Below are 13,641 nucleotides of genomic sequence, written 5' to 3'. Positions count from 1 at the left end.
CGGCCGTCTTTCATTCTAGCCTGAGTGCTAACCCTCAAAATTTCTACGGCCGCCTTTCATTTTGGCCTGAGCGCTAACCCTCAAAATTTCTACGGACGTCTTTCATTCTAGCCTGAGTGCTAACCCTCGTACTGGCTTTCTACGGCAGTCTTTCATTTTAGCCTGAATGCTAACCCTCGTACTGGCTTTCTACGGCAGTCTTTCATTCTAGCCTGAGCGCTAACCCTCGTACAGGCTTTCTACGGCACTCTTTCATTCTAGCCTGAGTGCTAACCCTCGTACAGGCTTTCTACGGCCGCCTTTCATTCTAGCCTGAGTGCTAACCCTCGTACAGGCCTTCTACGGCACTCTTTCATTCTAGCCTGAGTGCTAACCCTCGTACAGGCTTTCTACGGCAGTCTTTCATTCTAGCTTGAGCGCTAACCCTCGTACAGGCCTTCTACGGCACTCTTTCATTCTAGCCTGAGTGCTAACCCTCATACAGGCTTTCTACGGCCGTCTTTCATTCTAGCCTGAGTGCTAACCCTCAAAATTTCTACGGCTGCCTTTCATTCTAGCCTGAGCGCTAACCCTCAAAATTTCTACGGCCGTCTTTCATTCTAGCCTGAGTGCTAACCCTCGTACTGGCTTTCTACGGCAGTCTTTCATTTTAGCCTGAATGCTAACCCTCGTACTGGCTTTCTATGGCAGTCTTTCATTCTAGCCTGAGTGCTAACCCTCGTACTGGCTTTCTACGGCCGCCTTTCATTCTAGCCTGAGCACTAACCCTCGTACAGGCTTTCTACGGCAGTCTTTCATTCTAGCCTGAGCGCTAACCCTCGTACAGACTTTCTACGGTACTCTTTCATTCTAGCCTGAGTGCTAACCCTCATACAGGCTTTCTACGGCCGCCTTTCATTCTAGCCTGAGTGCTAACCCTCGTACAGGCTTTCTACGGCAGTCTTTCATTCTAGCCTGAGCACTAACCCTCGTACAGGCTTTCTACGGCAGTCTTTCATTCTAGCCTGAGCGCTAACCCTCGTACAGGCTTTCTACGGTACTCTTTCATTCTAGCCTGAGTGCTAACCCTCATACAGGCTTTCTACGGCCGCCTTTCATTCTAGCCTGAGTGCTAACCCTCGTACAGGCTTTCTACGGCCGTCTTTCATTCTAGCCTGAGTGCTAACCCTCGTACTGGCTTTCTACGGCCGCCTTTCATTCTAGCCTGAGTGCTAACCCTCGTACTGGCTTTCTACGGCCGCCTTTCATTCTAGCCTGAGTGCTAACCCTCGTACAGGCTTTCTACGGCCGTCTTTCATTCTAGCCTGAGTGCTAACCCTCGTACTGGCTTTCTACGGCAGTCTTTCATTCTAGCCTGAGTGCTGGCTTTCTACTACTGCCTTATTACACAGTCATACCAGTTAATGTCTGACACACAGGACATCTGAAGTTCCATTTCAACACAGTAGAAATGAATGTTTTTCAGACCCTGTATTCATCAACATATTACTTAAGTGTTTCAGCCTGCCCATGGCCAGAAAAGAGGAACCCCTCAGGGCTGTATATAAATCAATCGGTCTCTTGAGTTGGACAACCAAGGGCATTTCTACACGTAACACAGCACTGTGCCAGAGAACTGAAGGTAGGTTATAAACTATGATTCATAGATTCTACACTCAACACAGCACTGTGCCAGAGAACTGAAGGTAGGTTATAAACTAGAATTCATAGATTCTACACTCAACACAGCACTGTGCCAGAGAACTGAAGGTAGGTTATAAACTAGAATTCATAGATTCTACACTCAACACATCAATGTGCCAGAGAACTGAAGGTAGGTTATAAACTAGAATTCATAGATTCTACACTCAACACATCAATGTGCCAGAGAACTGAAGGTAGATAATAAACTATGATTCATATGAATATCTGTAGACATAATAGCAGAACTAATTGTTAAAATGTTATATTGGCTGAACCAATTTTGTTTTATTTAAAACACAGAAAACACCATTGTTCAATATTTACGTTTACATGTTTATTTTAATTTTTGAATTAAAAAAATTAAATTGTACCAATTTGTGAATATTTCACCCATTATGTTGTTGTTGATTTGATCCCAGTCATTGAAGTCCTCATGGAGGCTGTCTCCAGCGGTCCACACCGAGCCTCAGGATTCCTGTGAGTCCAGAGTTAATAATCACACCTGAGTTCAACTACACGTGGATTTGATTATTTGTTATGGAAATAACTACTTTCTGTTTATTTGATTATTATCAAAGAAATGTGGCCAAAATGAACTACTTTTATTGGAAATACTTGAAATTATTTGAAAATTATTTCCTCAAAGTCGTCTACAATTTGAAAATATTTTCAAGTGCTTATTTCCAAATACATTATTTTAAATACTCCTAGGACCTGGGTTCAAATGCATGGGGCTATTTATTTGTATTTGAGAATAATCTGTGTATTTGAGTACTTTCAAATACATGCCAATACTTCCCAAATACATTCCAATATTCAACTGCTTTTATTTTCAAATAGAAAATATCTGATTATTTAATTTAAAACGTATGTGAATGAAATTGAAATATTTGAAATAGTATTTGAACCCAGGTCTGTTATACAGTGTATACATTTTTTGCCATTATATATGTTTCATGTAATTGTTACAAAACCGATTAACTAGACTGCTAATATTATTGCACTCGAGTGGTCGAGGGGTCGAGGGGTCTTAGGCCCAGTTCACTGTGTGTAACCTGATTTGACACATTCAAATGAGAAGTAAGAGTATGCAACCAGGTGTTGAATGTACATGGATGGACCAAGGAGCGAGCCACCTTACCTTCCAGGGCCACCTTACCTTCCAGGGCCACCTTACCTTCCAGGGCCACCTTACCTTCCAGGGCCAGCTTACCTTCCAGGGCCAGCTTACCTTCCAGGGCCAGCTTACCTTCCAGGGCCACCTTACCTTCCAGGGCCAGCTTACCTTCCAGGGCCAGCTTACCTTCCAGGGCCACCTTACCTTCCAGGGCCAGCTTACCTTCCAGGGCCAGCTTACCTTCCAGGGCCACCTTACCTTCCAGGGCCAGCTTACCTTCCAGGGCCAGCTTACCTTCCAGGGCCAGCTTACCTTCCAGGGCCAGCTTACCTTCCAGGGCCACCTTACCTTCCAGGGCCAGCTTACCTTCCAGGGCCAGCTTACCTTCCAGGGCCACCTTACCTTCCAGGGCCAGCTTACCTTCCAGGGCCACCTTACCTTCCAGGGCCAGCTTACCTTCCAGGGCCAGCTTACCTTCCAGGGCCAGCTTACCTTCCAGGGCCACCTTACCTTCCAGGGCCAGCTTACCTTCCAGGGCCACCTTACCTTCCAGGGCCAGCTTACCTTCCAGGGCCAGCTTACCTTCCAGGGCCAGCTTACCTTCCAGGGCCACCTTACCTTCCAGGGCCAGCTTACCTTCCAGGGCCAGCTCCTTCTTGACCACTGGGTCGGCCAGTCAAAGTGGATTGTTATTGGTTCAGATAGTGACGAAACAGAAAAACTAAGTGTCCCAGAACTCATCTGAAGGTAGCCAATACAAATGAAGGGGAGGTTTTGTGCCAACAAAGAAAAAGGACTGAAATACAGTTGAAGTCGGAAGTTTACATACACTTAGGTTGGAGTCATTAAAACTAGTTTACATACACTTAGGTTGGAGTCATTACAACTAGTTTATATACACTTAGGTTGGAGTCATTACAACTAGTTTATATACACTTAGGTTGGAGTCATTAAAACTAGTTTACATACACTTAGGTTGGAGTCATTACAACTAGTTTATATACACTTAGGTTGGAGTCATTACAACTAGTTTATATACACTTAGGTTGGAGTCATTACAACTAGTTTATATACACTTAGGTTGGAGTCATTACAACTAGTTTATATACACTTAGGTTGGAGTCATTACAACTAGTTTATATACACTTAGGTTGGAGTCATTACAACTAGTTTATATACACTTAGGTTGGAGTCATTACAACTAGTTTATATACACTTAGGTTGGAGTCATTACAACTAGTTTATATACACTTAGGTTGGAGTCATTACAACTAGTTTATATACACTTAGGTTGGAGTCATTACAACTAGTTTATATACACTTAGGTTGGAGTCATTACAACTAGTTTACATCCACTTAGGTTGGAGTCATTACAACTAGTTTATATACACTTAGGTTGGAGTCATTACAACTAGTTTATATACACTTAGGTTGGAGTCATTACAACTAGTTTACATACACTTAGGTTGGAGTCATTACAACTCATTTTTCAACCACTCCAGAAATGATCTTGTTAACAAACTATAGTTTTTTTTAACAAACTATAGTTTTGGCAAGTCGGTTAGGACATCTACTTTCTGCATGACACAAGTCATTTTCCCAATAGTTGTTTACAGACAGATGATTTCACTTATCATTCACTGTATCACAATTCCAGTGGGTCAGAAGTTTACACTAAGTTGTCTGTGCCTTTAAACAGCTTGGAAATGTCCAGAAAATGATGTCATGGCTTTAGAAGTTTCAGATGGGCTAATTTACATAATTTGAGTCAATTGGAGGTGTACCTGTGGATGTATTTCAAGGTCTACCTTCAAACTCAGTGCCTCTTTGCTTGACACCATTGGAAAATGGAAAGAAATCAGCCAAGACCTCAGAATTTTTTTTTGTAGATTTCCACAAGTCTGGTTCATCTTTGGGAGCAATTTCCAAGCACCTGAAGGGACCACGTTCATCTGTACAAACAATAGTACGCAAGTATAAACACCATGGGACCACGCAGCCGTCATACTGCTCAGGAAGGAGACGCGTTCTGTCTCCTAGAGATGAACGTACTTTCGTGCGAAAAGTGCAAATCAATCCCAGAACAACAACAAAGGACAATGTGAAGATGCTGGAGGAAACAGGTACAAAAGTATCTATATCCACAATAAAACAAGTCCTATATATCGACATAACCTGAAAGGCCGCTCAACAAGGAAGAAGCCACTGCTCCAAAACTGCCATAAAGACGCCAGACTACGGTTTGCAAATGCACATGGGGACAAAGATCATACTTTTTGGAGAAATGTCCTCTGGTCTGAAAAAAATATAACTGTTTGGCCATCATGACCATCGTTATGTTTGTAGGAAAAAGGGGGATGCTTGCAAGCTAAAGAATACCATCCCAACCGTGAAGCACGGGGGTGGCAGCATCATGTGTGGGGGTGCTTTGCTGCAGGAGGGACTGGTGCACTTCACAAAATAGATGGCATCACGAGGTAGGAACATTTTGTGGATATATTGAAGCAACATCTCAAGACATCAGTCAGGAAGTTAAAGCTTGGTCACAAATGGGTTTTCCAAATGGACAATGAACCCAAGCATACTTCCAAAGTTGTAACAAAATGGCTGAAGGACAACGAAGTCAAGGTATTGGAGTGGCCATCACAAAGCCCTGACCTCAATCCTATGAAAGATTTGTGGCCAGAACTGAAAAAGCGTGTGTGAGCAAGTAGGCCTACAAACCTGACTCAGTTACACCAGCTCTGTCAGGAGGAATGGGACCAAATTCACCCAACTTATTGTGGGAAGCTTGTGGAAGGCTACCCGACACGTTTGACCCAAGTTAAACAATTTAAAGGCAATGCTACCAAATAATAACTGAGTGTATGTAAACTTCTGACCCACTGGGAATGTGATGAAAGAAATACAAGTTTAAATAAATAATTCTCTCTACTATTATTCTGACATTTCACATTCTTAAAATAAACTGGTGATCCTAACTGACCATAAGACAGGGAATTTTGACTAGGATGAAATGTCAGGAGTTGTGGAAAAACTGAGTTGAAATGTATTCGACTGAGGTGTAAAACTTCCCGACTTCAGCTGCATGTGTCCAAAAAACACAAACAATCTCCTAGATATAGTACAGACACATCAAAACCTTGTTTCATATTATATATCCTAGATTCAGTGGTGCCACCTGGGGCATGGAGTGTGGAAGTATATCCTGGTAGAGTGTGTTACCTAACCCCCCGCCCCAATGTGTTAAGTCTTATCATAATATAACATCTAATTAAAAGACCAGGATGGTAGAACACTGTCCAAGAAGATGAACAACGAAATTACAAAAAATATATACTTTTTGTTTATTTGTTTTGAATCTATAGATCATCTTTTAAAAGAAGACTATCTTCCACGTTGACGTTCCAATGGGGTGTATATTCCAAACCTTCCCCGGCGAACACGTTAGAGGTCTTCATCCTCTTCTGTTTCTGTCTCATCATCGGTGCAGCGATAGGAGGTCTTCTACACGTCTGGATGGTCTACAGTCTGAACTACCAGCCCTTTCCCTCAATGGTGGTGTCCAGTACCTGGGGCTGTATAGTAGTCCTGCTGTTGCTCCTCCTCCACCCCGTCCGCTGTGTCCTCTCTATCTCAGTGCCCTCCCTGGGAACCAAACAGGTAGAGTTGTCATTAGGGTTTCACATTAGGGTTTCATATTGGGGTTTCTCATTAGGGTTTCATTAGGCTTACATTAGGGTTTCATTAGGGTTTCATATTAGGGTTTCATTAGGGTTTCATTAGGGTTTCACATTAGGGTTTCATTAGGGTTTCATATTAGGGTTTCATTAGGCTTTCATTAGGGTTTCATATTAGGGTTTCTCATTAGGGTTTCATATTAGGGTTTCTCATTAGGGTTTCACATTAGGCTTTCATTAGGGTTTCATTAGGGTTTCTCATTAGGCTTTCATTAGGGTTTAATTAGGGTTTCACATTAGGGTTTCATTAGGGTTTCACATTAGGGTTTCACATTAGGGTTTCATATTAGGGTTTCATTAGGGTTTCATTAGGGTTTCTCATTAGGGTTTCATTAGGGTTTCATTAGGGTTTCTCATTAGGGTTTCATTAGGGTTTCATATAAGGGTTTCTCATTAGGGTTTCATTAGGGTTTCACATTAGGGTTTCATTAGGGTTTCATTAGGGTTTCACATTAGGGTTTCATTAGGGTTTCATTAGGGTTTCATTGGGGTTTCACATTAGGGTTTCATTAGGGTTTAATTAGGGTTTCATTAGGGTTTCATTAGGGTTTCACATTAGGGTTTAATTAGGGTTTCATTAGGGTTTCATTGGGGTTTCACATTAGGGTTTAATTAGGGTTTAATTAGGGTTTCATTAGGGTTTCATTAGGGTTTCAGTAGGGTTTCACATTAGGGTTTCATTAGGGTTTCATTAGGGTTTCACATTAGGGTTTCATTAGGGTTTCATTAGGGTTTCATTGGGGTTTCACATTAGGGTTTAATTAGGGTTTCATTAGGGTTTCACATTAGGGTTTCACATTAGGGTTTCATTAGGGTTTCATTAGGGTTTCATTGGGGTTTCACATTAGGGTTTAATTAGGGTTTAATTAGGGTTTCATTTAGGGTTTCATTAGGGTTTCATATTTCATGGCAAAAAAAAAGAAGTACGAAGCAGACTAAACTCTTTAGTCCTTTAAGAACCTGCTTTAAAACATGTGGCTCATAACAGAACAACATAAGCTGAGGACGGCAAGGAAAAGCTCCAACGAAACGTATTCAACCCACTGGGTCATACAGCTGCAAAAACAGGCATTTATATGTCAAGATGAGATTAGGGGTGTAATTTCCCAGAACTGTTATGTGTTGCCCGATATACTGCCTACATTTTGCGGTGTTGTCTTCGCGGTCATGTACTCTGTTCCCCTTTTCTCTCACAGTAATTTGTAGTCAGTAACTTTCCACACCCCTAGTTCATCTTTACCCCTAACATAAACATTCCTTATACACGTGAAGAAATCAATACATTCTAGTATGGTAATATGAATAAGTACATTTCAAGCTAGAATCCAACAGTTTCTAAGGGTAGGACTGTCTTCATCAGGACTCTGTGATAGACTAGTAGTGTTTCTGATAGCAGGACTGTCTTCATCAGGACTCTGTGATTGACTAGAGGTGTTTCTGATAGCAGGACTGTCTTCCTCAGGACTCTGTGATTGACTAGTAGTGTTTCTGATAGCAGGACTGTCTTCATCAGGACTCTGTGAGAGACTAGTAGTGTTTCTAATGATAGGACTGTCTTCATCAGGACTCTGTGAGAGACTAGTAGTGTTTCTGATAGCAGGACTGTCTTCCTCAGGACTCTGTGATTGACTAGTAGTGTTTCTGATAGCAGGACTGTCTTCCTCAGGAGCCTGTGAGAGACTAGTAGTGTTTCTAATGATAGGACTGTCTTCATCAGGACTCTGTGAAAGACTAGTAGTGTTTCTGATAGCAGGACTGTCTTCCTCAGGACTCTGTGATTGACTAGTAGTGTTTCTGATAGCAGGACTGTCTTCCTCAGGAGCCTGTGAGAGACTAGTAGTGTTTCTAATGATAGGACTGTCTTCATCAGGACTCTGTGAAAGACGAGTAGTGTTTCTGATAGCAGGACTGTCTTCCTCAGGACTCTGTGATTGACTAGTAGTGTTTCTGATAGCAGGACTGTCTTCCTCAGGAGCCTGTGAGAGACTAGTAGTGTTTCTAATGATAGGACTGTCTTCCTCAGGACTCTGTGATTGACTAGTAGTGTTTCTGATAGCAGGACTGTCTTCCTCAGGACTCTGTGATTGACTAGTAGTGTTTCTGATAGCAGGACTGTCTTCCTCAGGACTCTGTGATTGACTAGTAGTGTTTCTGATAGCAGGACTGTCTTCCTCAGGAGCCTGTGAGAGACTAGTAGTGTTTCTGATAGCAGGACTGTCTTCCTCAGGAGCCTGTGAGAGACTAGTAGTGTTTCTGATAGCAGGACTGTCTTCCTCAGGACTCTGTGATTGACTAGTAGTGTTTCTGATAGCAGGACTGTCTTCCTCAGGAGCCTGTGATAGTCTAGCGTCCAGGGGGTGTACTGGAACATAAAGCTGTCTAGGTTCCTGCTCCTATGAGCCGTTGGTTCCTGCTCCTATGAGCAGTTGGTTCCTGCTCCTATGAGCAGTTGGTTCCTGCTCCTATGAGCAGTTGGCTCCTGCTCCTATGAGCAGTTGGTTCCTGCTCCTATGAGCCGTTGTTGGTTGTGGCTCGAACAAGGCTATTTACTTCTTCCCTCAGGATATTGAATCCAGCTTCATGTTTTGTTTCCTTGCCATGGTACTTCCTGGTACGGCGATACTTCCTGGTACGGCGATACTTCCTGGTGTCATCACTGCAACCCTAAAAACAGGGCAGGAAGATCCTCATCTCCACCGCCCTGGTTATTGTGGTGACCAGCTGCATCCCCAACATGACCAGGAACTTGAGCCGCTCCGTTGACATGATCAAGTGCTCCTCCCACAGGTGAGCCCCTCTGTTGTTATGATCAAGTGCTCCTCCCACAGGTGAGCCCCTCTGTTGATATGATCAAGTGCTCCTCCCACAGGTGAGCCCCTCTGTTGTTATGATCAAGTGCTCCTCCCACAGGTGAGCCCCTCTGTTGATATGATCAAGTGCTCCTCCCACAGGTGAGCCCCTCTGTTGATATGATCAAGTGCTCCTCCCACAGGTGAGCCCCTCTGTTGATATGATCAAGTGCTCCTCCCACAGGTGATACCCTCTGTTGATATTATCAAGTGCTCCAATGTTCATATTGTTGGACGTGTTTTGGACTACAGAGTTCATATTTTAGTTCTAAGAACTACAATTACCAATGTTCATATTAATGGAAGTGTTTTGGACTTCTAACCCTTTATAAACTTTGTGCGTTTGAACTTCAGACTTCTGGGTTGCACCATTGAATTAGTTGATTTCTTCCGCATCCATTGATACCAACTAGGCTGTGTGATTAACGAGGGCTTTAGATACAACGGTGTTTTGTGAGACAAGGGGGACCCGAAGAGGCACGGGCCAGGTCTTTTTTTATAAAAAAAACGTCTGAATGGTTTGAAATTATTAAAAGCTATGAAGACTCTCACAAACATGTGGATATAATGGGTTACATGTTTTGCTGTCACAAATGCCAAACTCCACACAGTTGTCACTAACAAGTTGGATATTCATTTCCCACTGAGCAAACCATTTCTGTACTTATGGCATTTACAGTGCCTTGCGAAAGTATTCGGCCCCCTTGAACTTTGCGACCTTTTGCCACATTTCAGGCTTCAAACATAAAGATATAAAACTGTATTTTTTTGTGAAGAATCAACAACAAGTGGGACACAATCATGAAGTGGAACGACATTTATTGGATATTTCAAACTTTTTTAACAAATCAAAAACTGAAAAATTGGGCGTGCAAAATTATTCAGCCCCCTTAAGTTAATACTTTGTAGCTCCACCTTTTGCTGCGATTACAGCTGTATGTACCGTGCCAGTCAACAGTTCGGACACACCTAGTCATTCAAGGGTTTTTCTTTATTTGTACTATTTTCTACATTGTAGAATAATAGTGAAGACATTCAAACTATGAAATAACACATATGGAATCATATAGCAAGCAAAAAAAGTGTTAAACAAATCAAAATATATTTTATATTTGAGATTCTTCAAATTACCATCCTTTGCCTTGATGACAGCTTTGCACACTCTTGGCATTCTCCCAACCAGCTTCATGAGGTAGTCACCTGGAATGCATTTCAATAAACAAGTGGGCCTTCTTAAAAGTTAATTTGTGGAATTTATTTCCTTTGCGTTTGAGCCAATCAGTTGCGTATCACATCAAAGCTTTCTCTGCCCTTAACTTCGTTCTGAACACCTCCAAAACAAAGGTCATGTGGTTTGGTAAGAAGAATGCCCCTCTCCCCTACCGGTGTGATTACTACCTCTGAGGGTTTCGAGCTTGAGGTAGTCACCTCATACAAGTACGTGGGAGTATGTCTAGACAGTAAACTGTCCTTCTCTCAGCACATATCAAAGCTGAAGGCTAAAGTTAAATCTAGACTTCCTCTATCGTAATCACTCCTCTTTCACCCCAGCTGCCAAACTAACCCTGATTCAGATGACCATCCTACCCATGCTAGATTCCGGAGACCTAATTTATAGATGTTTTTTACCATTCGGCCGTCAGATTTCCCACCAATGTTCCTTATAGGACACATCACTGCCCTCTATACTCCTCTGTAAACTGGTCATTTCTGTATAGCTGACGCAAGACCCACTGGTTGATGCTTATTTATAAAACCCTTTTAGACCTCACTCCCCCCATCTGAGATATCTACTGCAGCCCTCATCCTCCACATACAACAAGTTCTGCCAGTCACATTCTGTTAAAGGTCCCCAAAACAAACACATCCCTGGGTCGCTCCTCTTTTCAGTTCTCTGCAGCTAGAGACTGGAACGAGCTGCAACAAACACTCAAACTGGACCATTCTATCTCCACACTCTTACTGACAGTTGTGGCTGCTTAGCGTGATGTATTGTTGTCTCTACCTTCTTGACCTTTGTGCTGTTGTCTGTGCCCAATAATATTTGTACCATGTTTTGTGCTGCTACCATGTTGTATTGTCATGTGTTGCTGCCTTGCTATGTTGTTGTCTTAGGTCTCTCTTTATGTAGTGTTGTGCTGTCTCTCTTGTCGTGATGTGTGTTTTGTACTATAATTTATTTTTTTATCCCAGCTACGTCCATGCAAGATGACTTTTGTCTTTTGGTAGGCTGTCATTGTAAATAAGAATTTCTCCTTAACTGACTTGCCTAGTTAAATAAAGGCTAAATAAACAAAATAAGTACACATTTAAAACGGGAGAAGCTTCCAGAAGGACAACCATCTCTGCAGCACTCCACCAATCAGGTCTTTGTGGTAGAGTGGCCAGACAGAAGCCACTCATCAGTAAAAGGCACATGACAGCCCGCATGGAGTTTGCCAAAAGGCACCTAAAGACTCTCATACCTTGAGAAAGAAGATTCTCTGGTCTGATGAAATCAACATTGAACTCTTTGGCCTGAATGCGAAGCGTCACGTCTGGAGGAAACCTGGCACCATCCCTACGGTGAAGCATGGTGGTGGCAGCATCATGCTGTGGGGATGTTTTACAGTGGCAGAGACTGGGAGACTAGTCAGGATCAAGGCAAAGATGAACGGAGCAAAGTACAGAGAGATCCTTAATGAAAACCTGCTCTAGAGCGCTCAGGATCTCAGACTGGGGTGAAGGTTCACCTTCCAACAGGACAACGACCCTAAGCACACAGCCAAGACAACGTATGAGTGGCTTTGGGACAAGAATCTGAACGTCCTTGGCTGGCCCCGCCAGAGCCCAGACTTGAACCCGATCATCTCTTAAGAGACCTGGAAATAGCTGTGCAGCGACGCTCACCATCCAACCTGACAGCTTGAGAGGATCTGCAGAGAAGAATGGGAGAAACTCCCCAAATACAGGTGTGCCAAGCTTGTAGTGTCATACCCAAGAAGACTCGAGGTTGTAATTGCTGCCAAAAGTGCTTTGGTCTAAGGCACTATGTCTCAGTGCTAGAGGCGTCACTACAGCCACCCTGGTTTGTACCCAGGCTGTATCACAACCGGACGGGATTGGGAGCCCCATATGGTGGTGCACAATTGGCCCAGCATCGTCCGGGTTTGGCTGGTGTAGGGCCGTTATTGTAAATAAGAATTTGTTCTTTAACTGACTTTTAAATAAAGGTTTAAAAAAAATACAAATAAGTACTGAGTAAAAAGGTCTGAATATTCATCTAAATGTGATACTTCAGTTTCTTATTGTAATAAAATCCAGTTTTTGCTTTCTTATTATGCAGTATTGTGTGTAGATTGATGAGGGGAAAAAAAGATATGATCAATGTTAGAATATGTCTGTAACCCTAACCCCCTAATCCTAACCCCCTAACCCTAACCCCCTAACCCTAACCCCTTAACCCCCTAACCCCTAACCCTAACCCCTTAACCCTAACCCCTAGCCCTAACCCCTAACCCTAACCCCTAACCCTAACCTAATATGTCTGTAACCCTAACCCCTAACCCTAACCCCTAACCCCTAACCCCTAACCCCTAACCCTAACCCCTAACCCTAACCCCTAACCCTAACCCCTTAACCCTAACCCCTAACCCTAACCCCTAACCCTAACCCCTAACCCTAACCCCTAACCCTAACCTAATATGTCTGTAACCCTAACCCCTAACCCTAACCCCTAACCCCTAACCCTAACCCCTAACCCTAACCCCTAACCCTAACCCCTAACCCCTAACCCCTAACCCTAACCCCTAACCCTAACCCCCTAACCTAACCCCTAACCCTAACCCCCTAACCCCCTAACCCTATTATTTATATAATATAATAAGAAAATGTGGAAAAAGGGTTCTGAATACTTTCTGAAGGATAGTATAGATGTATGTAGATCTCTCTGTTCAACAACACTTACCATTTCTTGACCAATTTGTTGGCAAGCTCTCTGAGTTGAGTTCATATGCATGACTCATTGCAAGAATCCTATACATATTACGCATAAAAACGGAGAATGGATATCGTGGCCATTGACTCAACTTAGCCTTTGGCCTTTTGGCTCCAGCCATTAGCACGAGCCCATCCTCCTCAATTAAGGTGCCACCAACCGCCTGTGCTGAACTTACCCCACTCTCCCCTGAAGCATGAAGGAGAGATGTTATTTAATCAAGAAGCAGACTAAACTCTTTAAGAACCAGCTGTATGGAAAAAAAAGTGTGTGCTA

General features: G+C 42.9%; 1 protein-coding gene across 1 annotated transcript in view; it reads left to right on the top strand.

The window, feature by feature from the left end:
• Nucleotides 1–1,647: 1,647 nt before the first annotated feature.
• The window catches only part of LOC112237597 (osteoclast stimulatory transmembrane protein), an 18,652-nt gene continuing 6,658 nt past the window's right edge, over nt 1,648–13,641 (top strand). Inside the window, exons 1-4 of the mRNA XM_042325054.1 lie at nt 1,648–1,749; nt 2,103–2,160; nt 6,169–6,463; nt 9,215–9,327. Coding sequence (XP_042180988.1) covers nt 2,117–2,160; nt 6,169–6,463; nt 9,215–9,327 — 452 coding nt within the window. The 5' untranslated portion in view covers nt 1,648–1,749; nt 2,103–2,116. The remainder of the gene's footprint in view (nt 1,750–2,102; nt 2,161–6,168; nt 6,464–9,214; nt 9,328–13,641) is intronic.

The sequence above is a fragment of the Oncorhynchus tshawytscha genome, linkage group LG08 (assembly GCF_018296145.1).
Source record: "Oncorhynchus tshawytscha isolate Ot180627B linkage group LG08, Otsh_v2.0, whole genome shotgun sequence".
NCBI lineage: Eukaryota > Metazoa > Chordata > Actinopteri > Salmoniformes > Salmonidae > Oncorhynchus > Oncorhynchus tshawytscha.
Note: the sequence above shows the minus strand (reverse complement) of the source record. Positions and strands in the feature narration are given on the sequence as shown.